This window comes from Takifugu rubripes, chromosome 10 (assembly GCF_901000725.2).
Source record: "Takifugu rubripes chromosome 10, fTakRub1.2, whole genome shotgun sequence".
In the NCBI taxonomy this organism is placed as follows: Eukaryota; Metazoa; Chordata; class Actinopteri; order Tetraodontiformes; family Tetraodontidae; genus Takifugu; species Takifugu rubripes.
Genome location: NC_042294.1, coordinates 11316251 through 11342988, shown reverse-complemented (window position 1 = coordinate 11342988; position 26738 = coordinate 11316251). Strand labels below are relative to the sequence as shown.

The window sequence follows — 26738 nt, the reverse complement described above, 5'->3', positions numbered from 1 at the left end:
CAGATCTTGGTGGAATATTTTCCAAGTGCTGTTGTTGTAAAGATTGTGTGATTACGTAATGCATCTGCCCACATAACACAGATTACTCAGATCTTAATGTGCCAGAGAGAACTAATCATCATTTCAGGACTCCTGGACAGAACATCATTCATGGTTCTGTTGTGAAGACGAAATAATCCGGTAAATTCAGTACGTGGCTTTTGGACCCAACCATCTTTACTGTTTACAGCTTGGATCTACCGGAACGTCTGCAGCACCTCTGGAATCGTTACAAGCAGCTAAATGTGCTGAGTGGCGACAGAAATACTCACATCTCACCGTCAATCAATCAATCAATCAATCAATCAATCAATCAATCAATCAAACTTTGTTTATGTTGCAATCAAGATGGTCTGTAGGTGCTGTACAGAATCCCAAGGCCTGACCCCCAGGGCAGGGAGGGAGGAGGAGGGGGAGGGCAGGCAGACGTAAATCATGCAATACGTTTACAACAAGCTGTCAGTGTAATAGCTGAGCGGGTCAGTGGGGTCAGAGGTCAGCGATACCTGTCGATGGATACAGAGCGGTCGTCAACCAAAGGCATCGGTCAAGTGTGAAAACACTGTAGCACATCTGTAGCACATCTGTAAGCATCTGTGCACGAGTGGATCTGCGCTGGTGTCAAAAGACTGAGCGGCTGTCTGACCCGTAACTCCCGATTATTCTCTGTTTTAACCTTCGCAGTAAAATACTCCAGTGTTTCACCTGCCTGTATGAGCTCGTGCACACATTGAGTTTATTCTACCGACACAGAGGAATCGCAGCCTGGATCCGTTTTATGCTGGATCCCCGGAGCTCTGGAGGACCCTCATGCAGTCGGAGTAGATGGCCACAGGAGCGACCTGCCCTCATGACGGGGGTGTCAAAAACAACTTAGAAGGAAAACATGGATGAAATGAAACCACTGGAAGTGCAGCGAGTGAGGACAGATCAGAATGGAGCGCGTGCAACCCCCCCACACACCCAAAATTAAAGGAAGGATTCGAGGATGAGCATCATCATAAGAGGAGAAACAGGATGGAGGGAGGAGGGCTGTACTGGAGGCCCACTGAGGGGTTCACGCATGAACGAGCAAATAGAAAGATGGAGGACAGTGAGGACAGATGACTGGAGAAGGCATCCCGGTGTGAGAAGGACCGTGTCCATAAACAGCCCTCTGTTGTTGTTTTTATTCATCATGTGGGTGAGGAACGCTGGTAGCTCTCATCCATTCCTCTCCTTCTCTTTTTACTCTTTTCTGCTTATCTCTTTCCTTCTTTCTTATTGCATTTTATTGCCTATTTTAATTTGTTGACCCTTTGGTTGCTGCTTTTTTGGGATTATCTCCCTCCTGGAAAACAATACTTCCACATTTTTTTTGTGCAGCACTTCGCAAAAACCAAAAACGAACCCAAAGTGCTTCAGAAAAGACAACATTTACCCCACAGTGGAGGAACACAGGACTCTGCTATGGTGGCGGACAATTAAATGCTCAGATAAATGGAGAGGTGCCATGTCGTTAAAGGCTTTAAGACAAACCTCTAGAGTTTAAAATGAGTTCTGAAATGACCTGGATGCTTGTGGAGTGATGACAACAGGAGAGGGAGGATGTTCAGAGCGTTGCAGTAGTCCAACGGTGAACTCATGAAGGACTCGGGTCCTGCCTGTCTCCGAACAGCTTGAGTTCTGGCCCGTAGACGCAGCTGTAGAGGCTCATCTTGAGAGCAGAGCTAATCTGCTTATCAAATTTTAAACATTGTCAAATGTTACTCAAGATTTCTAACCTCCGGTTTTAGAAAGAACGCCAGAGGTGGACGGGTGCTGTGATTCTTCAAACATGGCATCAGTCATGATAAGCAGAAGTGTGAGAGATTCATCTGCATGGAGACATGTTTTAGTTTTATTCTGTCACTCTGAAGCTTGATGCTGATTAAAAAATGAGTTATATAACAATCTAAAAAAACTACAATCAATGACCTGATCAGGCTGTAGAGTTACCTCAAATGACCAAGGTGTGTGTGCGCGTGTGTGTGTGTGCGTTATAAACAGAACTGATGGTGAAATGATGGAAAAATGGAACCAGAAAACCATTATAGGTTTTCTGTGTGACTGCTGCTGTATTTAGGTATTTCTACTCAATTAAAAGAGGAAGAAAGTCCGTATTTGGCCTCACGCTAGCAAGTATAGCCCTAATATTAGCACTCTCCAACCTCCCTCCTGTGTCTATTTAAGGTGTATAACTGTAACCGTCTGTCTTCAGACATTACCCCAAGACTTCATTCACCATTGTGGCCGACACGCCAGAGAATCTGAGACTGAGGCAGCAGAGCGAGCTGCAGAGCCAGGTTTGTCCTCACTGTGTCATAACGTTTCATATCTCTACCCATCTGGAACAACGCTGGGATCCACACAATCGGTGTTCACACACAGTTGTGCTCCTGAAACCCAGAGAGGACGTGTTGACAACATCACCCATACCTCTGTACCATATGTCCTCGTGTGTGTGGGTGTGTGTGTGCCTGCCTGCATGTGTGAGAGAGAGAGTGTGTTTGTTGGAACCCTGTAGACAAGTGTACAAAAGCACAGATGTCTACTCAGCAGACAACAGGGAGCGTGCTGTGTGTGTGTGTGTGTGTGTGTGTGTGTGTTTAAATCAGGATTAAGTAGAAAAATATCTCTGACCTTTTGGATCTCCTGCAGGTCAAGTACAAGAAGGACTTTGAGGAGAGCAAAGGTCGAGGGTTCAGCATCGTGTCGGACACCCCAGAGATGCAGAGACTGAGAAGAACTCAGGAGCAGATCAGTATTGTATGGTCACACACACACATCTCATCTTTCAATAATGTGTGTTTAAACTGTGAAGTGTATGAGAGCTGGGTGCTTTGGTCAGTGAACAAACACACACACACACACACACACACACACACACACACACACCTTTTTATCTGTTTGAAGAGGAATTTCTGCAAAAACTGAGTAAGTGGCCTCTTTCCTTCTAAATTTAGTTGTTTTAACTAATAAATAACAAACTATTCATTCAAAGTTTGTTTTCGTTTTTCAGGGTTTTCTGGAAAAGTGATTTAATTTCCTGTTTTAGTTGTTTGTTTTTACGTTTGTTCGATGTGATCCTTTCTGTCCTGGATGGACAGAGTCCCATCAGTCTTCTGCTCTCTTCCTGTGTTTGCCTGGGTGAGTAATCATATTAGTCCACTGTGTTAACACACCACATATTCTTCCTCCTCGCCCCACGCTCCTCTTTAAATAAACACACATGCACACACACACACACACAGCCTCTGCTTCAATAGTATCAGCCCACATGTTTATGTGCTACTCAGCTTTTCAAGGTTGACCTGATGAGAGAAGAGGAGGTTTGAGGTCTGATAGATGGAGCTGGTGTGAAGATGATGTTTGGAATCCAGCTTTGCCTTCATGTCAGTTGTGATGAGCTTTAACGGTGGATCCCATCAGGACAGGATCAGGCTCATGCTGCCTTAAGATGTTATCATCTGTGATGATGTGTTGGCATCTTGTCACAGCTGTAAACGATGGCGTCGTCGATGGCCATATAATGGCAGCAGGAGCAGATAACATGTAGTTCCATTTCACTCATGAGAAGTCAAATCAAAAAGGGACATGGTTTAAAAACATGACTTCATATTTAGGGCGGCATCAGACACTCAGAAAATTCTTTCCAGTTCACCGACGTGCCCTTCAGACCTGTGAACCCGAGGCTGGCACTGACGGGGCTGAAGGGCTTGGCACCGATAAGGGCTTAAGTGGAGGGCTAAATGTGGACATTAATAGTGATAACGACTTCCTGATGAGAGGACATTGAGGAGACGAGTAGATGAGGACGTTAGAAATCAGAGAACCAAGACGTGAGAAGGTTGAGCTGGAGAACACGACAACAACGAAGAGCTAAAGGCTTGGAACAGTCCTACTGGCATCAGACGGATCAGAAAACCCCCAAAGGTCACAGCTCCAGGAACCTTCCAAACAACGACCTTGACTGAAGAGAGGAGGGAAGGTCAAAAGTAAAGTTCATTGAGCCCGTCGTGAAAAAGGTGAGCACAAGATTGAATTGAGATTTTGTTTGAATTTCTCTGGGGTTCCTTTGCTTTTTCTTAACTTTTGAGTGTAGCATAAGAAACGTACAGAGGTGAGATGTCCTCTGTCCTTAGAGGAGACTGAGATGGAGGTAGAGAAGGCCCCTGCAGAGATGGTCGGTGAGGTGGTGGAGGTTACAACAAAGGTGGTAAAGCAGGAAGAATCTTTGGAAGAGACCGTAGTTACGACGGTCACAACAACAGCTGTCGACACCCTTGATGAAAAGACCGACACAGAGGAGAAAGAACCGGAGGACACTGACAAAATAAGAGAGGGAGAAGACGATGAAGAAGAGGAGCTGGAGAAGGAAAGAACGGAGATGAAAGGCGGAGAGGAGGAAGAGGAGAGTCGAGCAAAGAAGTTGACGGGGCTGTGGGAATCAGAGGTGAGGACGTTCAGCAGAAAGGTAGCGGAGGTTCCATAGTGACGCCCTCCAGCCTTCTATCAACACAACATTACAGTGGAGAGACGGAAGGAATTCTCCTCTCTGCTCGTTTGCTTATTGTTTGCTCGTTTGCAGCTCTGGTCCAGTGTGAAGCCTCCACTTCCAGACCCGGCGTTCAACAGGAGATGCAGTTTGCTCGCCAGTGATGTGAGTTCCTTCAGTCCGGTTGAGCTTTCTGTCACTGCGCCGTTGTGGTGCTGTCAGGCTCCGTTATTTTATTGCATTTATACCTCCGTCCCCTGAGGCAGGACACCGTAGGTGGACCAGTAATAGAGGGGTAAATCAGTCCACTGTCGGCTATTCTGAAGGTTCTGACCAAAATATGAACATACTAATTGTTGTTCAGCGAACCAGAGCTGTTTGGATCTAAACTCGGGTTAGTTCTGGCAGCAGCAGGCCTTCACGCTCTTCCTCCACCTCTTCAGATTTGAGCACATGGTTGCCATGACTACCAGCCAGCGGCTGTTTTTAACTATACGTGAACAGCTAGAAGTCCTTTGACCGCTGCTGGCGTCCTCTGAAGCTCACATCTCACAACCGAATGGTGAATGAGGCTGGATACTGTAGCTGCATGTGGGAGGGTGAGAAGCGGGTCGGCAGAGGTGAATCCAACACGGCAGCTCGCGTTCAGCACCGTGACTCATCAGCTGCGCTGAAATCAGGTCAACCCACCAGCAGTTCTCTACAGTTCTGAGCTCCAGCTCATGAAACAAGAACATTTTTGTCATTGTTTCTTTCTGTTTTTTAAAGATTTCTACAAAACTGTATCTTGACCTGATTACAAAGTCTGATTGCTACAGTAGTAATGTCACAGTAGTGTGTGATTGTAGCAACACCTAAAGATCAGTGAGTCTGTAGAGTTCAAGCCTTTGACAAAAAACAATCAACTATTCAACTGTGTGGACAGAAACCAGAAATATCCAGCAGAAGAATGCAAGAGCATGACGGGAACTGCGTCACATGTTACAGTTTCAACACAAACAGGGGAAGACGGCGAACAATCCCATTGTTCCATTTATGCGGCACTTGTCCTCATTACAGTAATGTCAGACATTGTTCGAGAGGAGTGGTCTTGTTCTTGCTCCCAGGCTGCACCACTTCCCAAAAAAGGTTCTTTTAGTAATCGACAACACAGCCATCGTTGGGTTTATTACACAGACAACGACAGTTCTGGATTGTAGCACTAAAAGATGTTTTGTGTGCGGTCGTGAACACGCTCGTTCCTCCTCTGGCCTGTAGGTGAAATATAAAGAGGACTTGGAGAAGATGAGAGGTCAGAGTCTGTTTGTTCCTGGAGCAGAACTCATTCATGCCAAGAACATCAGTGCTGTCATATCTGAGGTTTGAACACACAGCCCCACACACACACACACACACACACAGACGGTCACACTAATCTGGTTTGTGTTATTGTTTCAGTCCAAGTACAAAGAGGAGGGTAAGAAGGAAGCCTCCATGTCTCTGTACTCGGTCCTACCTGAGACTCCTGAGACCCAACATGCCAGAGAGGCCTCAGAGCTGCGGAGTGAGGTACTGATGTCAGTGTCTGTGAGGAGCAGCACAAAGAACAGACATTTTCAAACGTTTCTCAGTGGCTCCAACCTAAAGTCTGTAGAATCTAGACAGATCAGAATGTTCGTTTTGAATAATAACTGTGGAAGCTGGTTGGTCTCTGCTTCATTTCCAGGTTAAATATAAAGGAAACATGAAGACCGAGCTCTCCTCATCTCTTTACTCCCTGCTCCCAGAAACAGCCGAGACTCAGTTTGTCAGAGAGCTCACAGAGATGCTGAGCGAGGTCAGGATAGATGGATGGATGGATGATGGATGCTGAAAGTTACTTCTGTCCTTTTCTTCTGTCTTCCATCTGGTCTCAGACTGTTTCCTCCCACTTCAGAGATGAGTCCAGTTATTCTTGAGTCAGGAAAAACCAGCTCCTCTATATGAGTTAACAGCAGCGCAGCAGAGAATAACAAGCAGCCTTTACTGGTCATTCTGGACCATTAAATTCTGTTTGTCCTGGAAACCTGTTTCAGACCAGACTTAACTGAAAAGCTTTCTGGCGCCGTTCCATTTGTCACATTCAGAACCTTCTGTTCCTCAGAACAAGTATAAAGAGGAAGGAAAGAAAGAGATGAGCACCAGTCTGTACTCTCAACTTCCTGAGACCGCCGAGATGCAGCTGGCAAAGACGGTGCAAGAGTTTCAGAGCGAGGTACAGCAACGAGATCTTTATTCTGATTTCTATCAGTGATGCTGTTTCATCAATCGCATCATTCTGGTCCAGCTTGCATCAGAACTTCTGGTATTAGCAACGCAGCTAATTGCGCTAGCTGTGTAGGAACATTTTAATATGCAGCAGTTGCATGAAAGGGGAAAAACCTTTTCAGCTATGATCTGCATCATGTTCACCAATCGCACGTTAAAAATGCCGGTGGCCTTTCTCAATCTGTCTCAGAAAAAGTACAAAGAAGATGGAAAAAGGAAGGCCTCCATCTCCCTCTACTCTCAACTGCCAGACACCCCAGAAATACAGCACGCTGTGGAGGTTTCTCAGCTGCAGAGCGAGGTACAAACACACACACACACACACAGGTCCTGGGTCTCTCATCCTCTCTTTTCATGTCTGTCTCTTTCAGGTGAACTATCGGCCTAAGTTGCAGGTTAAAAGAGCTCCATCCTCTCTTTACTCTCAGCTCGCTGACACTGCGGAGATCCAGTTTGCTCGAGAGATGACAGAAATGCAGAGTGAGGTAGGACACACCAGGAACATTCACCTCAGTCACCTCGAATTGATCCAGGATCACTTCACATACCACGCATGCTTTTATTTCTGTTTCAGAGTAAATACAAAGAAGCCGGCCGACGACGCCTCTCTCAGAGTTTTTATTCTCAGCTTCCCCAAACTGCAGAGACTCAGTTTGCTAAGAGTGTTGCGGCGCTGCAGAGCCAGGTCAGATCAGTATGTCTTCAAATGCTAAATCTGAAGAAGTTTTAACTTCTTCTGAATTTTAGAAGCAGTACAAAGAGGCGGACAAGAGGGGCGTGGCCTCCTGTTTGTACTCTCTGCTCCCAGAGACGATAGAGACAGCGCACGCCAAGGAGGCGTCTGAGCTCTGCAGCGAGGTACACGGTGTTTATTTTGTGGGGTATACCTGTGCCTCTTTACTGTATGTTTTGCTGTCAGGCATTAGTATAATTACATAAAGATAACCTCTGACAGTAGGTAACTGCACCCAGGCCTGTTTTCTTTAACCAGGTGAAGTATAAAGAGGATGGTAAGAAGGAGATGAGCATCAGCCTGTACTCTGTGCTACCTGAAACCATCGCCACCCAGCATGCCAAAGAGGCCTCCGACCTGCAGAGCCATGTACTCAAATACGTCCTTTTGTGCTTCTCTGCTACTCTCACAACTTTTTTGCGTCACTGTGATCGTACGATGACGGGATCACTCATTCTTTTCTGCAGCTCAAATATAAAGAAGGTCTGAGGCAGCAGATTCAGAGCAGCTTGTACCATCAGCTGCCAGAGACCAGTGAGACACAGCTGGCCAGGCAGCTGTCCGAGCTGCAGAGTCAGGTAGGAAACGTAACGTTGAGCCCACACAGGAACACCAAGCAGAACTGCAGCCTTCTTCTGGCACTACGTCTATGGACCTAAGTGGACTATCAGCTTTGACCTTTTATTTGCAGATAAAACAAACAAATGTTAGATTTATTTTAACTTAATGCAGCACATCAGCAGCTAGATGATCGTTTCATGTCCTGGAGGGTAAAAATGACGTAAAACCTTAATGAAATGCTCACAAGAGTCTTTTTCAAGAGATGATATGCAGGAGTGGATCCTGCTAATGACCTTTACATTTTAGCTGAAATGGCTACATTTCAAGTTTTTGTAAACTACAACTTTAAACGATAACTCAAGTTTTTAAAAAGTGACTGAAACACATTTACAATTTCCTTCTTAAAAGTCATTTGGTTTAAAAGTTTTTCATTTATGTTGTGTGCAGGTTCGATATAAAGCAGCAGGAAAGGTGAAGAACTGTGAATACCCACGTCTGCCCGACACTCTGGAGACTCAGCATGCTAAGGAGGCGGCAGAGCTGCACAGTCAGGTCCAGAACGCAGCAGCATCACCTGGATACTTTTAAAAAGGTTCTGCTGATCCACTCATTATGTTTCTCTATCGTTAGGTGGCATCCAGAGAAAGCAGGAAGGAGATGTCCAATAGTTTGTATTCCACTATGCCTGAAACACCAGAAACTATCTTCAGCAGAGAAGTGAGCAACAACATCAGTCAGGTAGGAAATCTGCTAATCCTCAATGATCCAGACGATCACTCAGATGAGGTTGGTTTAAAACTGTTTTCAGCTGAGATGGCGTAACACTGATCAGGATATTTGGACCCGTTTGAGCTTCACTCTGATGTTTTCCTTCATAAATCCAGCAGTGTGAAAACAGGATCAAAGAGTTTTTCTGCGCCGCGGCCTCTCATTTGCATTTTAACCATCACGGGATCAAGGCCAGTGAGGCTCAAGTGGGTGTCGAGGCTCGTCTGTGAAAACACAAAGACGTGTTCTTCACAGCATCTGATGGTTTTTATTTCACCATCAATAGTAGACAATAACACGATAATGCCTGTGAACAGAGTATAAATGTCTCACAGCTGCGGCATAAATTATTCAATGTGTTCTTTTCAAAACCAGGAAAGGAAATAAAAATTGCAGAAGGTTTTTCTTTTTCCTCATCAGAGGGTAAAATTTATGCTCATCTTGAATGAGCTTCAACTGAATCTCATCAAATGATGTCTTCTCCAGATAAAGTACAAGGAGGAAGGTCTAAAGAGCCTCTCTCAGAGCGTCTACAGTCAGCTGCCTGAAACCATGGCGACGCAATTCGCTCGCAACGTTTCTGAGGTGCAGAGTGACGTAAGGGCCTATTTCTTCCACTGACACCAACACAAACCTGCATTTCTACATGCACCTTCGGATTTACAGTCAGTCCAGCAGCTGTAATTGTTTTAATTGTTGTAGTTGAAGTACAAGCAGGGAAAGGCAGAAGGGTCCCTTTATTCCACCATGCCCGAGACTCTGGAGACGCTGCATGCCAGAGAAGCTTCTGAGCTTCAGAGCGAGGTAACGCAGACGCACACCTCCGCTTTCATGCCTCGCCCTGCCGGTTTTTAAACACGGATAATTGTCTCTGCTCCCGCGTGTTTCAGCTGAAGTACAGAGCTTCTCTGAAGAAAGATCTCTCCTCCACACTGTTCCACCTGCTGCCAGAAACCTTGGAGACAGCCCACGCCAAGGAAGTCTCTGAGCTTCTCAGCGAGGTGACGTCAGTGCAGACTGGCTGGCCTGCACTTCCATGAAGGAGCTCATGGTGCTGTTGGGTAAACATCAGTACTCCTGTTTCTTTTTCAGGTGAAGTATAAAGATGATAACAGAAAGGACATGAGCATCAACCTGTTTTCTGTTTTGCCTGAGACTATCGACTCCCAACATGCCAAAGAAGCCTCAGACTTGTGCAGCCAGGTACTCACACCAAACAATTTCTCTTGATCACACCCATATGCATGAAAGTGCAGTGTTCTAGTTCTTTAATTCATGTTTCTAGTACATAGGTGTGAAATACCGGATGTTTTATGGAGTCTTTGTGCTTCCTGAAGGTCAAATATAAAGAAGGTCTGAGGCAGCAGCTTCAGAGCAGCTTGTACCATCAGCTGCCAGAGACCAGTGAGACACAGCTGGCCAGGCAGCTGTCCGAGCTGCAGAGTCAGGTAGGCCACTCACACCTCAACTTACATCATCAGCACTAGAAGTGGAAGCCAAGGTCAACGCCTTTGTGTTATTGTTTTTCCAAGGTCAAGTACAAGGAGGCAGGTAAGAAAGAGATGAACTCATGTCTGTACGCCACCCTGCCTGCAACCATGGACACGCAACACGCTAAAGAAGCTGCTGAGCTGCTCAGGCAGGTAAATCTCTTGTTTAAAAAGACCACCGAGACTACGGCTGGAGAGAGTCTGGTGTGCTCGGCTTACTACTGCTGTCATCTTTCAGGTCAAATACAAGGAAAGTGGGATAAAAGATGTCTCCAGCAGCCTGTACGCCACTCTGCCCGACACTGCGGAAACTAGCTTTGCCAGAGAGATGACTGAAATGCAGAGTGAGGTAAATACACGCAATGGTCATGTGACACCCAGGAAAAGCACCGAGATTCTGACTGCATTACCAAATCTTCATTAATCCATTGCTGAAAATAACTCCAACACCCTCCTTCAAGGATAATCAGTAGATTTCACAGCATAGTTGCCGTTTTCTGTATTAAACTCAGGAAGGATTCTGGATTTGCTGTAACTGAATGTTTTTGGATCAGACATAGATCATCTCTGTGTCGTTACCCATGATTTCTGAAATTTTAATACCTCCCAGACTCATATGAGGCTCATATGAGGCTCCAGCATCAGAACCAGAATCAAAGAGCTTTCGCAGGCAGTTTGTTTTTAAAGAAGCAATTGAACATTCATTTCATTGTTTTTTCCAGCGCAAGTACAAAGAAGGAAAAAGAAGCTTATGTCAGAGCGTCTACTCTCAGCTCCCAGAAACATCTGAGACCCAGTTTGTCAAACGTGTGTCTGAACTGCAGAGCGAGGTGAGCGACACCGAGCAGTCAGACCCAAACAGGGAGGAGCTCTGAACCTCTCCATAGATGCTCCTCTGCCATATCAGCTGTTCTTAAAACGACAGTTAGGTTTGAATGAGACTTTATTTACTATTAATAGACTCTTGTTAAGTATTAATGAACCTGAGGTCAGAGACTCATTTCTATAAAAGTTACAACACGAACAGAAGCTCAATTCAACGGGAGAGAAACTGTGAACGCTTGTGAATAAAAGGAAGAATGTACGAAAAAGACGAGCTTAATTGTTGGTTTATGACCCATTTCAGAGGAAATATAAAGAAGCGGGAAGGAAAGCAGCCGTGTCTTCTCTGTACGCGACTCTCCCAGAGACTCTGGAAACCCAGCATGCCAAAGAGGCTTCAGAGCTGCAGAGCCAGGTGAAGTTTAACCTTTAAAGTGACAGAAATGTGGCGGCGGTAACGAGCAAAGTTAGATGGATATAACTCCAGAGCTTCAGTGAGCTGTTGTTCATTTTCCTTCTCCCCTCGATCAGCTGAACTACAAACAGAGTTCAAAGACGGGCTCATGCAGTTTGTATCACCTGATGCCAGAAACCCTCCAGACTCAGTTTGTGAGGGAGCAGATGGACATGCTCAGTGAGGTAGCGTGCTCCACCTCCACCACAGGTTTCAGGCCCTAGCAGCTCTCCTCATTGTTCTGTCTTTGTTCTCTTCTGGTTAATCACAAGGTGAAGTACAAAGAAGACGGCAGGAAGGAGATGGGAGTCAGCCTGTACTCGGTGCTGCCCAACACACTCGATATGCAGCATGCTAAAGAGCTGGGAGACATGCAGAGCGAGGTAGCTAAAGCTTCGAATGGATTTGCTTTTGATTTAACAGGGAATCGTCTGGAGATGAAGCAGATAAACCGTGAAGAATGATTTATAGAGCACCTGGAATCTCAGCTCACATGATGGATTTGTTGTCCCGTGAAAGTGTAAAACTTGAATGTGTTCAGATTAAATACAGAGAAGCTGGAAAGAAGCAGGCATCAACATCTCTGTATCAGCAACTACCTGAAACTCTGGAGACTCAGCATGCTCGAGAGGCTTCCCAGCTGCAGAGTCAGGTACAGCCACAACCTTTACCTGTGCAGACAACTCACCACCAGTTCTCACACACTCTCCATTCTGTTTTCTCCAGATCAGTTATAAAGATGCCGTTAAGAAGGATCTGAGCCACCCGCTCTACCATCAGCTGCCCGACACTCCAGAGGCCCAGTTTGTCCACGAGCTGACCGACATGCAGAGCGCTGTAGGAGAAGTCAGAGTCAGGCGCCGTTCATCAATCTGCATCCATCCATCAACACTGTTTCCTGTCTCTGGGTCTAGAACAAGTACAAGGAAGATGGTTTGAAGAACCTCAGTCAGAGCTTCTACTCTCAGCTGCCTGAAACTGCAGAGATTCAGTTTGCCAAAGCCGTTTCTGAGCTGCAGAGCCAGGTAACCCAAAACTCAACCAGAGCCGCACAAACCTGTCAGGACATCTGGAAACAGCAGCTCAGAAACAAACTCTTTCATTAACTTGCAGAAGCAGATTGTGGTTCCAAAAATACGACATCCAATTATAACACGCTTAATGCTTTTTATGGTTTAATTGGTGGGAAATGCCACAGTTTTATTGTATTTCACACGTTATGCAAATATTGTTTTATAAATGTATTCATTTAACTAATATTTCATATTTTCAGACAAAGTATAAAAAGTCTGGGAGGCAGGAAGCCGGCAGCTGTTTGTATTCTGTGATGGCCGAAACTCTCGATACCCAACACGCCAAACAAGCGTCGCAGCTCCAGAGCCAGGTACACAATTACGCCCCAGATCTGATCATTTTGGACTCCCCGCTCATGCTGTTGTCTTGCAGGTGAAATACAGAGAGGAGGGGCAGAAGGAGCTGCCATCGTGCCTGTTCTCCAGCCTCCCACGAACCCTCCAGATGGAGCACGCCAAGGAAGCCATGGAGCTTCAGAGTCAAGTGACTACGCTCTGCTTCTGATCATGTGACCTCTTACTCAGGCACACTTCTGATTACTGTTGATACTGGAATTTCAGCTAAAATACAAAGAAAATGGTAAGGACACATCAACACCACTGTATCATCTCCTCCCTGAGACCGCCGAGACTCATTTGGCCAAACAGTTGTCAGACATCCAGAGTGAGGTACAGCTTTGTTCTGCTTCACTTCTCTCTGCCTCCCCTTTGTTCCTCTCTTTGATGAGAAATGGCTTTCCCTATTTAGACAAAGTACAAGAAGGACAGAGAGGACCTGCCCAACACGCTCTTCTCTCTGCTACCGGAAACGCTGCAGACTCAGTTTGTCAAAGAAATGGCTGAAACTCACAGTGAGGTGAGAAACTCTCTCCTATTTTTATTAAATCTGAGGGTTTTTGCAATTCTTTCAACACCAACAACATCCACCAGTGCAGAAACATTGATCATCACCTTGTTCCCTGTAAATGTGTGTGTGTGTGTGTGCATGTGTGTGTGTGTGTGTGTGTGTGTGTGTGTGTGTGTGTGTGTGTTCATTGATCAGGTGAAGTATAAGCAGGCAGGGAGGCAGCAGATGGCGTCATCACTTTACTCCACACTACCTGAAACTCTGGAGACCAAACATGCCAAAGAAGTGACAGAACTGCAAAGTGAAGTGAGCCCCAGAGCAACCAGTCAAATCGCCCTCTCTGTCCCGTTGGAATCGGACCGGTTTGTTCTAATTTCTTCCAATAGAATAAGTATAAAGATGAGGGGAAGAAGGAGCTGGCGTCACCTCTCTACTCTCGGCTTCCTGAAACCTCTGCGACACAGTTTGCTCGAGAGATGACTGAGATACAGAGCGAGGTCACACACACACACACACACACACACACACACGTAGGGTAACCAGAGGTCTTTATCCTGAAAAGGATGTGCAACAGATGTGTTTTTTTGCAGAACAAGTACAAGGAGAGTGTGAAAAAGAGCCAGAGTGTCACCGTTTACTCTCAGCTTGCAGAAACCAGCGACACCCAGTTTGCCAAAAGTCTTGCTGAAGTCCAAAGTGAGGTACAGCCTGAAGTTTCGAGGAATTCTATATTCTTCTGTGATTTTGAGTCTAAATGTCACATCTGACGCGCTCTCTTTTAGAACAAATATAAAGCAGGAAGGGCCGACGTCTCCAGATGTTTATACTCGAAGCTGCCAGAAACTCTGGAAACTGTTCACGCTAAAGAGGCTTCACAGCTGCAGAGTCAGGTGCAGGATGCAGAAATAGAGTTTAAAACTCTGGAATTCAGGTGTTTTTGCCGCAAATGAACTAGCATGGCTGAATATTATGGTAATCAGGAGCAAGGTTCACGTCAGTTTGCCTGTTGAAGGCGTCAACATTGGTGTAATTATCTTACTGCTAAATGAAGTTTGAAGCTATAAAACCTGGCGAATGTCATGTGATGGTAACAAAAATGGAAGTTAATATCTGTCACAGTTAAAGTCTTTGGTAACATACTGGCTGATTTTATGGCTTCTTCCACGCAATTTAACACTGTTATTACATTTGACAAGATATTAGCTGAAAAGACACTAGTTTCCTTTTTTATTTTCTTTCAATTTTTTATCTTTATTGAAGGTGAAATACAAGCAGGACTGTAAGAAGGAAATGAGCGTTTCGCTGTATCAGCAGTTAGCTGAAACGTCGGAGACGCGGCTGGCTAAAGAGCTGACCGGCGTTTACAGTGAGGTGAGGAGCGTCGTTAAAATAATTCCTGGCCATCAGCTTCAGCGTCTGATAGATTTGTTGATGTCCGCTCATCAGCTGAAGTATAAGGAAGATGGGAAGAAGGAGCTGAGTAAGAACCTGTACTCGGCTCTGCCTGAGACAGCAGAGACGCAGTTTGCTAAACAGATGTCAGAGATACAGAGCGAGGTGAGGACCATGAACGCATCATTCTGACGGTCTACAGGTGCATCACACGGAGATCGTACCGGTGTTGACATTTAAGGACGTAGACATTAAGGATATTTATCTAATGTGCTGTGGATTTTTCTGCTTGAAGACAAAGTACAAGAAGGACAGAGAGGACCTGCCCAACACGCTCTTCTCTCTGCTACCGGAAACGCTGCAGACTCAGTTTGTCAAAGAAATGGCTGAAACTCACAGTGAGGTGAGAAACAAGCACGCACAGGCTTTCAGAATGATTATATTAAGTTGTATTTCGTCATAACAGGTATAAGACAGGCAAAATAGCTTTTACAGCATTGACAAATCAAACATTTAAGAATTTTCTCGCTGGAGCCAATGATGATACTTGTGTGTACACCATATTGTAATATATTATTACTAATTAATAGCAGTAAAAATAGTTCAGTTCCTGCTGTCCGTTGTGTTTCCTGAGGAGACATGAAGGTGAGACAAAGACTTGTTCTGTCACAAACACCTCAGATAATCTGAACACTGTTGCTTTTTCTGGTTTTCTTATCAGAAATATTTCAGACTCTCTCTCTCCCCCTCGCTCGCTCTCGCTCCCTCCTCCTCCTCCTGTGCTCTCTGTTGGTCACCCACCCTGGCACTTCAGTTTGTGTCTTCTCCTGAGAACTGTGAAGCATTGCGATTTGTTTTAACCCTTTAGATTAAGTATAAGGAAGCAGTAAAGAAAGAAGCCTCCACGTCTCTGTACCATCACCTGCCTGAGACTCTGGAGACGCAGCGCGTTAAAGAGGTGACGGAGCTGCAGAGCGAGGTAAACGCACTCTTTATTTAAGGTTCTTGCTATTCGGCAGGTTACAAAAATACATTTTAGAATCATCGATAAAGGCTTGATGATGAAAGAACCTGTGAGAGTCTAGTGTCGATCCAGATGTGAAGCATTGAGTCTTAGTTGCCACGTGGAGCTCCTTGGGAAGCATCAGTCCATGTCAGCTGGTTGGACCCTGTTTCCTGTAGAACAAGTACAAGCAGAGTGGAAAGAAGCTGATGTCGTCCAGTTTGTACGCTCAGCTGCCGCGAACGGCCGAGACTCAGCTTGCTGCCAAGATGGCCGCCCTGCAGAGCGAGGTAACCACCACAGGTGACGATTCATCGTTGCTGGTTCTGTCTCTGTTATGCTGATGACCCCCAATTATCCATGGGAGTAAACTAGAAAGTCCTTCTCTTGACCGCTGCGAGAGAGGCCGCTTGTTTTCACAGTTTTATCATTAAACATCAATAAAGTTTCCCTTAATTCCGGCTCTGAATGTTTCCCGTCCAGAATAAATACAAGGAGGAAGGGCTGAGGAGCCTTTCTCGGAGCCTCTACTCACAGCTGCCAGAAACTGCTGAAACCCAGCTCGCCAAGACCGTCGCCGAGCTTCAGAGTGAGGTGAGACTGGCGTCCACGTTGTTTTACATCAGTGGGCTGCTCTTCCAGTTCATCACTGAACTGATTTCACCGCCATGTCTGCCTGGAAATGTGCTTCACAGTCCAAGTACAGGGAGGCCAGCAGGAAGGAAGCAAAGACCTGCCTGTACCACCAGCTCCCCGAAACGCTGGAGACGCTACACGCTAAAGAGGCCAGCGAGCGGCAGAGTCAGGTACACGTTGGAGTCCGCTCACCGTTCCCCCTTTAAAATCATGTAAAACCTTCTCAGTTGCTTCCTTTGATTTGTCCAGAAACTCTGAAGATCTTGTTTTTTTATTTTCAGACGATGGGTTTGATTAGAACTGTTGTTGCCTTTGTGATATGCAGATAAAATATCAGGAGGGTAAACGAGAGCTCCGCTCCAGCCTGTACGCCACCATGGCCGACAGCGAACAGATCAAGCTCGCTAAAGCCGCCACGGAGCTTCAGAGCGAGGTACGTGTGAAGGTGCCAGTGGCACAAATGAATATGGAAGTGTAGAACCCACCTACCCGAATGTGTGTTGCAGAACAAATACAAGCAGAAAGGCAGGCGGGAGCTCAGCAGCGGTGTTTTTCATCGGATGGCAGAAACCAGCCAGACGGAGTTTGTGAAGCAGATCTCTGATCTGCAGAGTCAGGTGACGGCCTGTTGCCATCAGATCGCCTCAGCATTACTGACGTTTGCCGTCTTTACAGATTTGTTTTACATCTATTAGACAAAGTACAAGAAGGACAGAGAGGATCTGCCCAACACGCTCTTCTCTCTGCTACCGGAGACGCTGCAGACTCAGTTTGTCAAAGAAATGGCTGAAACTCACAGTGAGGTGAGAAACTGGAATTTGACTCGGTATTTTTCTTTAGGCTCATCCAAGCAAATAGAATTCAACTTTACTCTTTGCTCATCTTTATTGTCTTGGTTGAATCTTCTTTCAAAGATTTCTTTCAGGTTCTTCTCAGAATCATGTTTCACTCTTTCGTGATTTTTTTGAAACTCACGTCAGACTGACGGGATGGTCATGTGACCACACGTGGTCATGTGACCACACGTGGTCATGTGACCACACGTGGTTCTGTTTACAGTTAAAATACAGGCAGACTGGGAAGAACCAGCTGGTCAACTGTCTTTATTCTCTGCTGCCTGAGACCAAAGAAATGCAACATGCTAAAGAACAGAGTCAGCTGTGCAGCGAGGTACACGCACACACACATGCACACAACACACACACACACACACCACGCACGGGCGCACAAAACAAACAAACACAACCCATGAACACGCAAATACCAGAAATGTCATCTTTAAACTTAATTTGTTTCCCACTGTCAAACACTAAGGCTTCTGGGAAATGTGGTCTTAGGTAATTACAGCTGTCTTAGCTGTGTTCACCATTGTTTACTTCCTATTTTGTAATTAATTAATTATGCAAGTTACAGATGAATTGATCTCTTCTGGTCCTGAGTCCTGTGTCAAAAATCGAATTGTTTTAATCTGATTTAGAATTCACCTTTTTTTTCCTGAAATGTAGAATTGTAACTTGCCGCGTGTTGGACAGGCAACAATGGTTTTCCTCCAGGGAAATATTCTGACCTTTCATATCCACTTAAAACATGTTTTGTAGAAATTGTACAAAGAGGGGAGTAAGAAAGACGCCAGCTGCAGCCTGTACGCCCAAATGCCCCAAACCATCGAGACCGTCTTTGCCAAGGAGCTGACAAAGACTCAGAGCGACGTGAGTTTCTGCACCAATCAAACCTGTCAGTGTTTTATATCTGTGCATTTAAACAGCCATGACGCTGTACAGGCGGGGCGTTGTGTGAAAGAACAGCTGTTCTACAGCCCGAGGACATGGACACTGACCTACTGCCGTCACACGCACACACACACACACACACACACACACACACACACACACACACACACACACACTCCTCATGTGAAATCAGAAAATTAACCTAATATAAATTTGCTTGTTGTGTGTTTGTTATTTATTAATCATTCACTAGTTCCAATGCACCTCTTCATATTCATGTTATGTGTTGTTTACGTGCAGCTCAGCACGGTGAACGTTGAGCGGGGGCTCACGTGAATGTCGGCCGCCCCACAAGGGCAGAAAATGTTACCTCGGGGTAAATTTGTCAGATGCTTTTAGGTTTCCTTTCTATTGACCGAGCAATCTGACACTAACTGGAGCATAAAGCACCGCAGTGCCGACAAATCCTGTTCTGCTTTACATTTTTAAAGCTGTGATTTAACTTTAATCAGTGAGCTTTATGTGAAATGTGTTAACGGAGCTGGAGTTTGGACTTACAGGTAAACCAGTGTGGAGTCAGAGTCCAGTGTCTCTTCAGGTGTCACTTTATGACACTATAGTTGTTATTAAGGATGTTTGAAGCCATAAAAATGAAAAAGTCACCTTTCTTCTCATATCTGTAGAAATTCTACAAGGAGAAGTTCAATCGGGAAAAAGGGAAATCAAGTTTCACCAGCATGAAAATGCTGCCGGAGGTGGCGCACGCCACAGAGGTCAACAAGCACCAGAGCAACGTAAGTGACAACACATTTGTACACCACTCATGTCCAGTGGATCAAAAGCAGCTGACAGACACAAAACCAGTTTAGATGATCCCCCTTCCAGAGAGACTAAATACTGGTTGATAGCCAAGATCTCTGAATTCACCTCTCAATAGGATCATTAGCAGTAGTGCGTTACACTGATGGGGTAATATGTTTTCTAGTTCGTGACCTTTATAGGGTAATGTTTAACTTTTGTATATGTCGCCCCCTGCTGGCCGAAGGTCAACTACAGAAAAGGAAAAGAGGAGCTTCATCACTTCAGCATGATGGCTGACAGACCTGACATCATCAGTGCCACCAATGCAGCTAAACTGGCCAGTGATGTGAGTGTGTGTGTGTGTGTGTGTGTGTGTGTGTGTGTGTGTGTGTGTGTGTGTGTGTGAGTGTGTGTGTGTGTGTGTGTGTGTGTGTGTGTGTGTGTGTGTGTGAGTGTGTGTGAGGTCCAGTGTTGCTTTTCACAGTGTTCCTGTTCTTCAGCTGTTCTGAGTCAAGTGCTGATTAATTATAGAAAGCACGCTGCCGCAAACATTGAACTGACATTACGTAAGAGTGCCCTACATTGTGTGTGTGTTTGTGTGCATGTTCACAGGTTGTGTATAAGAATACGAACAAGCTGCCAGTTTACAATGACAGTTCCCTCTTGGCCAGAACTGACATCAATCATGCAAAGGAAGCCTCCAAACTGACCAGCCAGGTGAAACACACAGACCAAATCATGCAATATACCCAGCATGCACTGGGTTGATGGTGTGATTCCTGTCCTGCAGGTGAAGTATAAGGAGGGTTTCGACAAGCACTTAAAGGGCCAGCGGCCTCATTACAACCCTCTGGAATGTCTCTCCTTCAAACACATTCAGGCTGCTGCTGCTCTGGCCAGTCAGGTGCGAGATCCTGTCCTCTTCTGTCCTATCTCCCCTCCAATCCCCCCCTCCCAAAAGGTTGTGTGGAGTTGCCATAGCAGCTTTGAGACAAATAAAGAAAGTTGTGTGAATGGGAGCAGCTGAGGGTGAAGAACGCACAATACCAGATGCACCCACTTCTTTGTTCTTCGTTGCATAGATGTGATTATTCATTTATATATATTTATATCCTCACACTAAGAAATACACATGCACACATCCGTGCACGTATGCATGCATGCGCACACCCGTTGCCCACACAACCACTGTCACAGTATTACGTAACAGCTTGTTGTGTTAAAGCTGGCGGCTGCTCAAAGCCTCTCGCGGTGGCAGAGACACTCATTAGGATGCATAGGAAGCGTTTTGACTCAATCTGGAACAAATGTGGGCTCAAAGGGAGCCAACAATTAAAGACGGGAGCCCAGTAATAACCATGGTGCTGTCCTCTTGTCCTGTCAGAAACACGTAAAATCTCTCTTTGCTGTTTGAATGAGTGCGTGACGTTTTTGGTGAATTCCTCTGGGAAGGGCTGAAGCCCCGCTTGCACGTTTGCATGCAGAAGATCAACATAATGTGATTATTAGAGATCAGCTCTTTGATCAGGACAGATCTCAGAAATGTAGGAAGCCTCTCGTACTAACACGGTTTGGCTACAGGACGTTAAGAGACCAGTCTCAGTCCTGTGAAATCAGGTGGTCTCTCGTCTCTTTTTGGTGTCCAGGTGAAGTACAAAGCCAGCAAGGACCAGAAGCAAGAAGGTTCTTCAGACCTGCCGAACCTGCTGCAGCTGGAACACGCTCTGTATGCCAGCAAGCTGCAGAGCAACGTAGGACACACGCGGGGTCACAGGCGTGACGCTGTTGCTGATGTCACCTGTATCCATTCTGATCTGTGTGTGTCTTCAGGTGCACTATAAGAAGAAGTATGAGCAGACAAAGGCTCAGTACCACTTGGTTGTGGACACAGCGGAACAGCTCCACCACAAGGAGAACGCAGTGCTGCACAGTCAGGTGCCCATTTATGTAATCTGACAGGCACAAGACAATTTCTCACCCTGTTTAAGGCCGTAACGACTCTTAGAACTCGTCCAAAATCACAACTGTCTGTGTTGGTGAAGGTGAAATACAGAGAAGAGTTTGAGCGGAGCAAAGGAAGCTCTCAGATGGAGTTTGGAGACACCGAAGCTTATAGAGTTTCTAAAGAAGCACAAAAGATGCAAAGTGAGGTAAAGAAAAGCCACTTTCTTAACGAGACGGCGTAGCACCAACCTGCGTGAGCGTGTTTTATCTTTCAGCTGAAACAGAATCAGCCTCTCAGACACACATTTGAATTAATAATGAGTGTTCTTTTGGAAGAGCAGCACGTTGTCCTTAAAAGTGAATAAAGGAGCAGGTCAATGTTTTCTGGAGCAAACATCAAATTTCTTTCTTAAAGGAACTTGAGTTCGTGCCTAATTTACTGAGCAAATATTCACCAGGCTGGAAGGAACAAAGAAGATAATGATTTTGATACACAGTACGTGTGTGTGTGTGTGTGTGTGTGTGTGTGTGTGTGTGTGTGTGTGTGTGCTGGTTTCTTAGAAAGAGTATCGAAAAGACTATGAGGAGCAGATAAAGGGCAAAGCTTTAGTCGACATAGACCAAACACCAGCATACATCACAGCCTGCCATGCTAGCAGCCTGCTGAGTGAGGTAAGACATACATACACACACACACACACACACACACAAAGAGATGCAGATCTGCTTAAATGCCTTTATTTGTCTGTATACAGAAGGTTTACAGGAAAGACCTGGAACAGGAAGTGAAGGGGCGGGGCTTATCTGGTGTAGGGTTGGAGGAAACGCCTGAGCTGCTGAGGGTTAAAAATGCCAATCAGATACTGAATGAGGTGATGCACACAGACACTTGCTAAAAAATGCAAATGTTCTCTCTCTAATTTGTGTATGTGCACGTGTGTGTGTGTGTGGGGGGGGGGGGTCTGTAGAAGCACTACCGCAAGGATCTGGAGAAGGAGATTGTGGGTAAAGGCATGGAGTTGAGTGCAGGAGTTCTGGAGATACAAAGAGCCAAAAGAGCCTCAGAGATCCAGAGCGAGGTGACTTTTTTCTTTCTAAAAGATACGGAACGATTTTTGATTGTTTTTGAGTGTGTGTGTTTATGCGCATCTCTACTGTTTTTGAAGATGTTCCATCACACAGATTCCTTTAGAATCTCTTCTACTTCCTGTTGTAGCATCCATCCCTGTTGAACAGAATTCTGTTGTTCAGTTTCCTGCTCTCATGGACAACAAGGGTCTTCTGCTCTGTCCCTCCCCCTGTGCTCCTGACTGACAGAGCTCAGTAGAAAATAGTTTTATATCCTAAATTCAATTTTTTAAAAGCATTTAAAACTGTTTCTCTGTATCTGGGATCTTCAAACCTTCAAATTCATCATTATTCATAAAGCTTCTATTATAACCAAAACTGTCTCTGAGTCCAGTCCTGGTCCAGAAGCTCAGCTAATGGCTGCAGTTCTGATTTTATAATCAGTGATACAGAGATTTCATGTCATCAGGATGTTATTGAACGTTAACTGTGTTTGTTTGTGTTACAGAAATCTTATAAGCAGACAGAGCAGCTCAGAGAAAACTCATATGGGACAGTAATGGACACCCCTGACCTGCTGCACGCCTCCTACCTGAAAGATGTCTACAGCCAGGTGTGTGTGTGTGTGTGTGTGTGTGTGCGCGTGCGTGCGTGTGTGGGGGGTGTTTGTGATGAAGTTTCCTCTGGCCTTACAGAAGAAATACAAAGACGAAGCTGAGCGTCTGAAGGGACGCTTCTGTCTGGGTGCACAAACACCTGAAATGGAGCGAGTGAAATCCAATCAGCAGCACATCAGTTCTGTGAGCCGCCAGTTTTGTTCTGTGCTGTGAGCCGTTCACAGAACCACAAATGTGCAATAACCACCACAATCACAGTAGTCATTCAGCTCTCTGTCGCCCCCTAGCTGCGCTACAGCTGGGACTCCAAGCTGACGCAGAGCCTGATGTCCTCGAGCACAGAGACGCCCGAGATCATCCTGGCCAGGGAGAACAGCAGGAAGATCAGCCAAGTATGCCCTTAAACTTCCTATGTTGAGTACATTAAGGAGTGGATACAGCACAAGCAAATTCACCACTTGCTTCATCAGAAGTTGCTCTTTTACGAATCTCCAATCATTTTTTGATTGCCGCATCTGTGACATGACGTAACTACGTTCATAATTATTGTATTATTAAGGTTATTATATGTTTGAATTGAGTTGCCTCGACCTCTGACCTCTACGCTCTCCTAAAGAGTACGTCAGCATACGTCCTCTCTGCCCAGGTCCAGTATCGAGAGGAAGTGGGCAGCGGCACCGCTGTCACAGACACACCTGAGATGGAGCGAGTCCGACGTAACCAGGAGAACATCAGCTCAGTGAGGAGACGCACACGTAGCACCCGACATCATCCCGTAGCATCCATGTTATCAGAGAGCAGAATAACAGAGGCTTTGATCTCTGCTGCAGGTGAAATACAAGCAGAGGGCACAGAAGGCCCGCAGCCTCGGACACACACCCGAGCTAGAGCGAGTCAAACAAAACCAGGAGAACATCAGCTCGGCAAGACACACACAAACACGCACACGCAGCCTGAGTCTCGGGTTCTTTCATGTTCTGTTTCCCACCGACAGGTGAAGTATCAGCGAGGCCTCCAGGAAGTGAAGGGGCGGAGCTGCACTGAGCTGGACACGCCTGAATACAGGCGTGTCAGGAGGTCACAGGAAGTGGTCTCAATGGTAGCTGGCTGGCCGTCATCCTTCCTGCCTGGCTGTGGGAGGAGCTAACATGAGTGACGTGGCACCACTGACACACCGATGCTAACAGAAACCTGGGTGGCAGCTTACAGAATGTCATGTGTCCAAACATCCAAATCTTTTGTTTGCTCACTGACCAAATGCTCTGGCTGTGTGTGTCTGTGTGTGTGTGTGTGTGAGAGACCTTGTCTGCATTATTTTCTTCACTGATGTGTGTTTCTTCTAACAGGCCAAGTACCACGAGGACTTTGAGCGGACGCGTGGACGGGGCTGCGCACCAGGGCTGGAAAATCCTTGCATGGATCGCTACCAGCGGGCCAATCAGATGATGGGGGAGAGCGGTTACGGCAAAGGAATCCACCCACAGTCGATGGAGCTGGACAGGCGACCCGGAGGCATCATAGTGGGTCAGTGAGTCCACCTATCGCTTGTTTCCTGGTCACGTACGATTCTCTCCCACGTCGCCTGGTTCGGCTGCGTCCACGTTGTTGTGACACAAGGTTGTCCTCTCTGAAGACCTGAAGGTGTGGAGGACAGACCCCGGCTCCATCTTTGACTTCGACCCACTGGAGGACAACATACAGTCCATTAGTCTTCGTAGGATGTCTGGTAGTCCAGCCGAGCCCCCCTCCCATTCAGATAATACGCCCGTGGTCATTAACGCCCCGTGGTCCCCTCACAGTCTCCGCTGCCTTTCTGCTTCACCTTCTCTTGCTTTTGTGCTGGGAAAGTGATCTAACATCAGTCACCTCGGCTTTAAAGCCTCTTTCTGTTAAATGAATGATTCCTGGAGGGCGTGTGCAGTGACTTTGTGCACGTTTTGGCCCAGTTTGATTAACATGAGTGAGACGGTTTGTAATTGCACGTCTCAGTTCGGCCGCGTCTGTATTTTCCTGCAACCTTGAATTCTCTCTGTTCTCCCCTGGACGTGTCGTCGGCGCCGGATGAATTCTGCGCCCCGTTAGAGCGGGCCAACCGCACATTGAGCAGACAGCACTCGCAGCAGTCTCAGTCTCTCAGCTCGTTGACCTCTGACCTCTGGGACGGCAGCAGCACCAACACACCCGGTAGCCCAGCTGGTGTCATTCATCTTCTGAGTTCTCTCATCCAAAATTAACACATTTGTAATGTTTTAACAGGTGGAATCACAACCCTGAACTTCTGTGCTCACAGCAGAAGAGTCTTTTTAACTGTGTGGCTTTTTTCTTCCTCCAGCTCCGGTGCTTCCTGGAGCTTATCATCAGGGAGTGCAGCTGCAGCAGCAGCACCATGGCTACATGCACCAGACCAGCATGTCCTCTGTCAGATCCGTCACCTCCCCTCCGCACGCAGCCACCCCGGTAGGTTCAGCACGAAACCTCACTTAAGCAAGTGAAACAGGAAGTGATGCGTCGGCCCCTTCGGCCCGTTGATCCCCAAACTGTGGTCTGAGCACCACGAATGCAGCAAGAAAGAAGCAAATGTGGTTTTCTTCGGTGTCCAAACTCTGTTGTTGTTCCTGCAGCGCGTCTATCGGGCGCTGTACGACTACGCAGCTCAGGACCACGACGAGGTTTCCTTCCGCGACGGTGACGTCATTATCAATGCTCAGCCGATCGACGAGGGCTGGATGTACGGCACTGTGCAGCGAACCGGCAAGTCGGGCATGCTGCCGGCCAATTATGTTGAGAGTTACAACTAGAGGAGCGAGGATCTTCTGGGGAGGAGGAGGACTGGAGGCGGCTCAGGGGGAAGATCTGTGGGAGAGGAGCAGGAGAGGAAGCGCATGCTGTTGATACCCTATTTTACAGGTCCTGGTTAGAGGTTGGAGCTGAGGAGCACCTGAAAAACCCCTGAAACATTAATACTGAGGAAAAGCAGTGCCACTAAATTTGACAAAAACTGGGGGAAATGATTGATGTATGAAAGTGTAGATGAGAAGAGAGTAATAGAGTGTGTTACTCATGACACATCGCATCTCATTAAAAATGGCACAGAGGAAATTTAATGGTTAAAGCAGTTTTTTTTAAATGTTTGGACAGGAAGACGACGCAGAACCTTTTTGGAATTTAAAAAAAAAAAACTTGTCACTCTCTCAGATGTCAGAATGTGGTTTGGCAATAAATTCATTCTTTCATGGAACCTCGTTATCTCCCATTGGTCCTAAACTAAAATTTAACATCACTCGTCGCTTTCTCTGATGATTTTATTTCCCATCATCCTCTCTGGCAGGCACATTTTACAGCCCTCTAGTGAATCTGATTGGATTAATGCCCTTCAAAATCTAGATGATTCCTCATTTAATGTTGCTGATGGGTGGTTTTCATTTAAGGATAACCTGGTTTTATTCGCAGAGCTGTATTTATGTTAAGTTTGGAGCTTTGGTGGCTGAATTCAGAGGAAGGAAAGACGAGTAAATCAAATTTAATCTTCAATTCTGACGTGTTTGTGCTCAGAATGATCAACCAAAGGAAGCGTTAAGGTCAACGTGGTGAAATGAAAACTTTTAACATGTTCAAGAGACCCAATAATTAAAGTCAACACGTTTCAAGATCTGTCATGGTTGCGAGTTTAAATTCATGTTCGTGTGTTTGGGTTGTTTCATTTTGAGCGTCGGATATTCATGCTATGCTAACCTGTGTAAAGAACAATTTTAATATCAAATTATTCTTTCATTAGAACATTGACTCAGTTTTGTAATGTTTTCCATTTTCTTCCTAATTTCACCTCAGTTTATATAATCTGAACAGACATCTGTGTGTCACCTTTATTCATAAATTCTCCTTTATGTAAACCACACATGTTTCAACAGGTCTGAATCTGTTTTTGTTTTTTTGGTATTTTTTAGTTTTTCATTTCCTG

At 45.9% G+C, this 26738-nt stretch overlaps 2 protein-coding genes across 10 annotated transcripts; both read left to right on the top strand.

Annotated features, from left to right (window-relative positions):
* The first annotated feature begins 2832 nt into the window (after nucleotides 1-2832).
* LOC101080091 (nebulin-like) lies at nucleotides 2833-24262 on the top strand. Of its 9 annotated transcripts, XM_029842909.1 has the most exons (67): nucleotides 2833-2994; nucleotides 3080-3207; nucleotides 3357-4085; nucleotides 4203-4513; nucleotides 4649-4720; nucleotides 5813-5914; nucleotides 5993-6103; nucleotides 6261-6371; nucleotides 6678-6788; nucleotides 7032-7142; nucleotides 7213-7326; nucleotides 7416-7526; nucleotides 7589-7699; nucleotides 7833-7943; nucleotides 8042-8152; nucleotides 8583-8687; nucleotides 8766-8873; nucleotides 9390-9500; nucleotides 9606-9707; nucleotides 9794-9904; nucleotides 9996-10106; nucleotides 10241-10351; nucleotides 10436-10546; nucleotides 10632-10742; nucleotides 11116-11223; nucleotides 11520-11630; nucleotides 11747-11854; nucleotides 11942-12052; nucleotides 12211-12321; nucleotides 12396-12506; nucleotides 12584-12694; nucleotides 12943-13053; nucleotides 13116-13226; nucleotides 13304-13411; nucleotides 13491-13598; nucleotides 13785-13895; nucleotides 13976-14086; nucleotides 14180-14290; nucleotides 14372-14479; nucleotides 14850-14960; nucleotides 15036-15146; nucleotides 15277-15384; nucleotides 15850-15960; nucleotides 16164-16274; nucleotides 16468-16578; nucleotides 16680-16790; nucleotides 16946-17053; nucleotides 17127-17237; nucleotides 17316-17423; nucleotides 17680-17790; nucleotides 18219-18329; nucleotides 19034-19144; nucleotides 19396-19497; nucleotides 19764-19868; nucleotides 19942-20055; nucleotides 20798-20902; nucleotides 20982-21086; nucleotides 21194-21301; nucleotides 21657-21767; nucleotides 21851-21967; nucleotides 22064-22174; nucleotides 22672-22776; nucleotides 22859-22963; nucleotides 23068-23172; nucleotides 23427-23519; nucleotides 23611-23703; nucleotides 23775-23955. In XM_029842909.1, the coding sequence occupies exons 4-67, from the start codon at nucleotides 4214-4216 to the stop codon at nucleotides 23925-23927; spliced, it is 7173 nt and encodes a 2390-aa protein (XP_029698769.1). In that variant the 5' UTR covers nucleotides 2833-2994; nucleotides 3080-3207; nucleotides 3357-4085; nucleotides 4203-4213; the 3' UTR covers nucleotides 23928-23955. The 9 variants fall into 9 exon arrangements, 7 of the variants coding, with proteins under 7 accessions (XP_029698769.1, XP_029698770.1, XP_029698768.1 ...); XR_003889839.1 differs by adding an exon at nucleotides 24127-24255 and having other exon boundaries at nucleotides 2833-4085; nucleotides 23775-23995; XM_029842910.1 differs by adding an exon at nucleotides 24127-24262 and having other exon boundaries at nucleotides 2833-4085; nucleotides 23775-23975.
* LOC115251268 (nebulette-like) lies at nucleotides 24164-25849 on the top strand. The gene is made up of 5 exons (XM_029842915.1): nucleotides 24164-24304; nucleotides 24414-24506; nucleotides 24863-24964; nucleotides 25113-25237; nucleotides 25402-25849. The coding sequence occupies exons 1-5, from the start codon at nucleotides 24196-24198 to the stop codon at nucleotides 25576-25578; spliced, it is 606 nt and encodes a 201-aa protein (XP_029698775.1). The 5' UTR covers nucleotides 24164-24195; the 3' UTR covers nucleotides 25579-25849.
* Nucleotides 25850-26738: the final 889 nt, after the last annotated feature.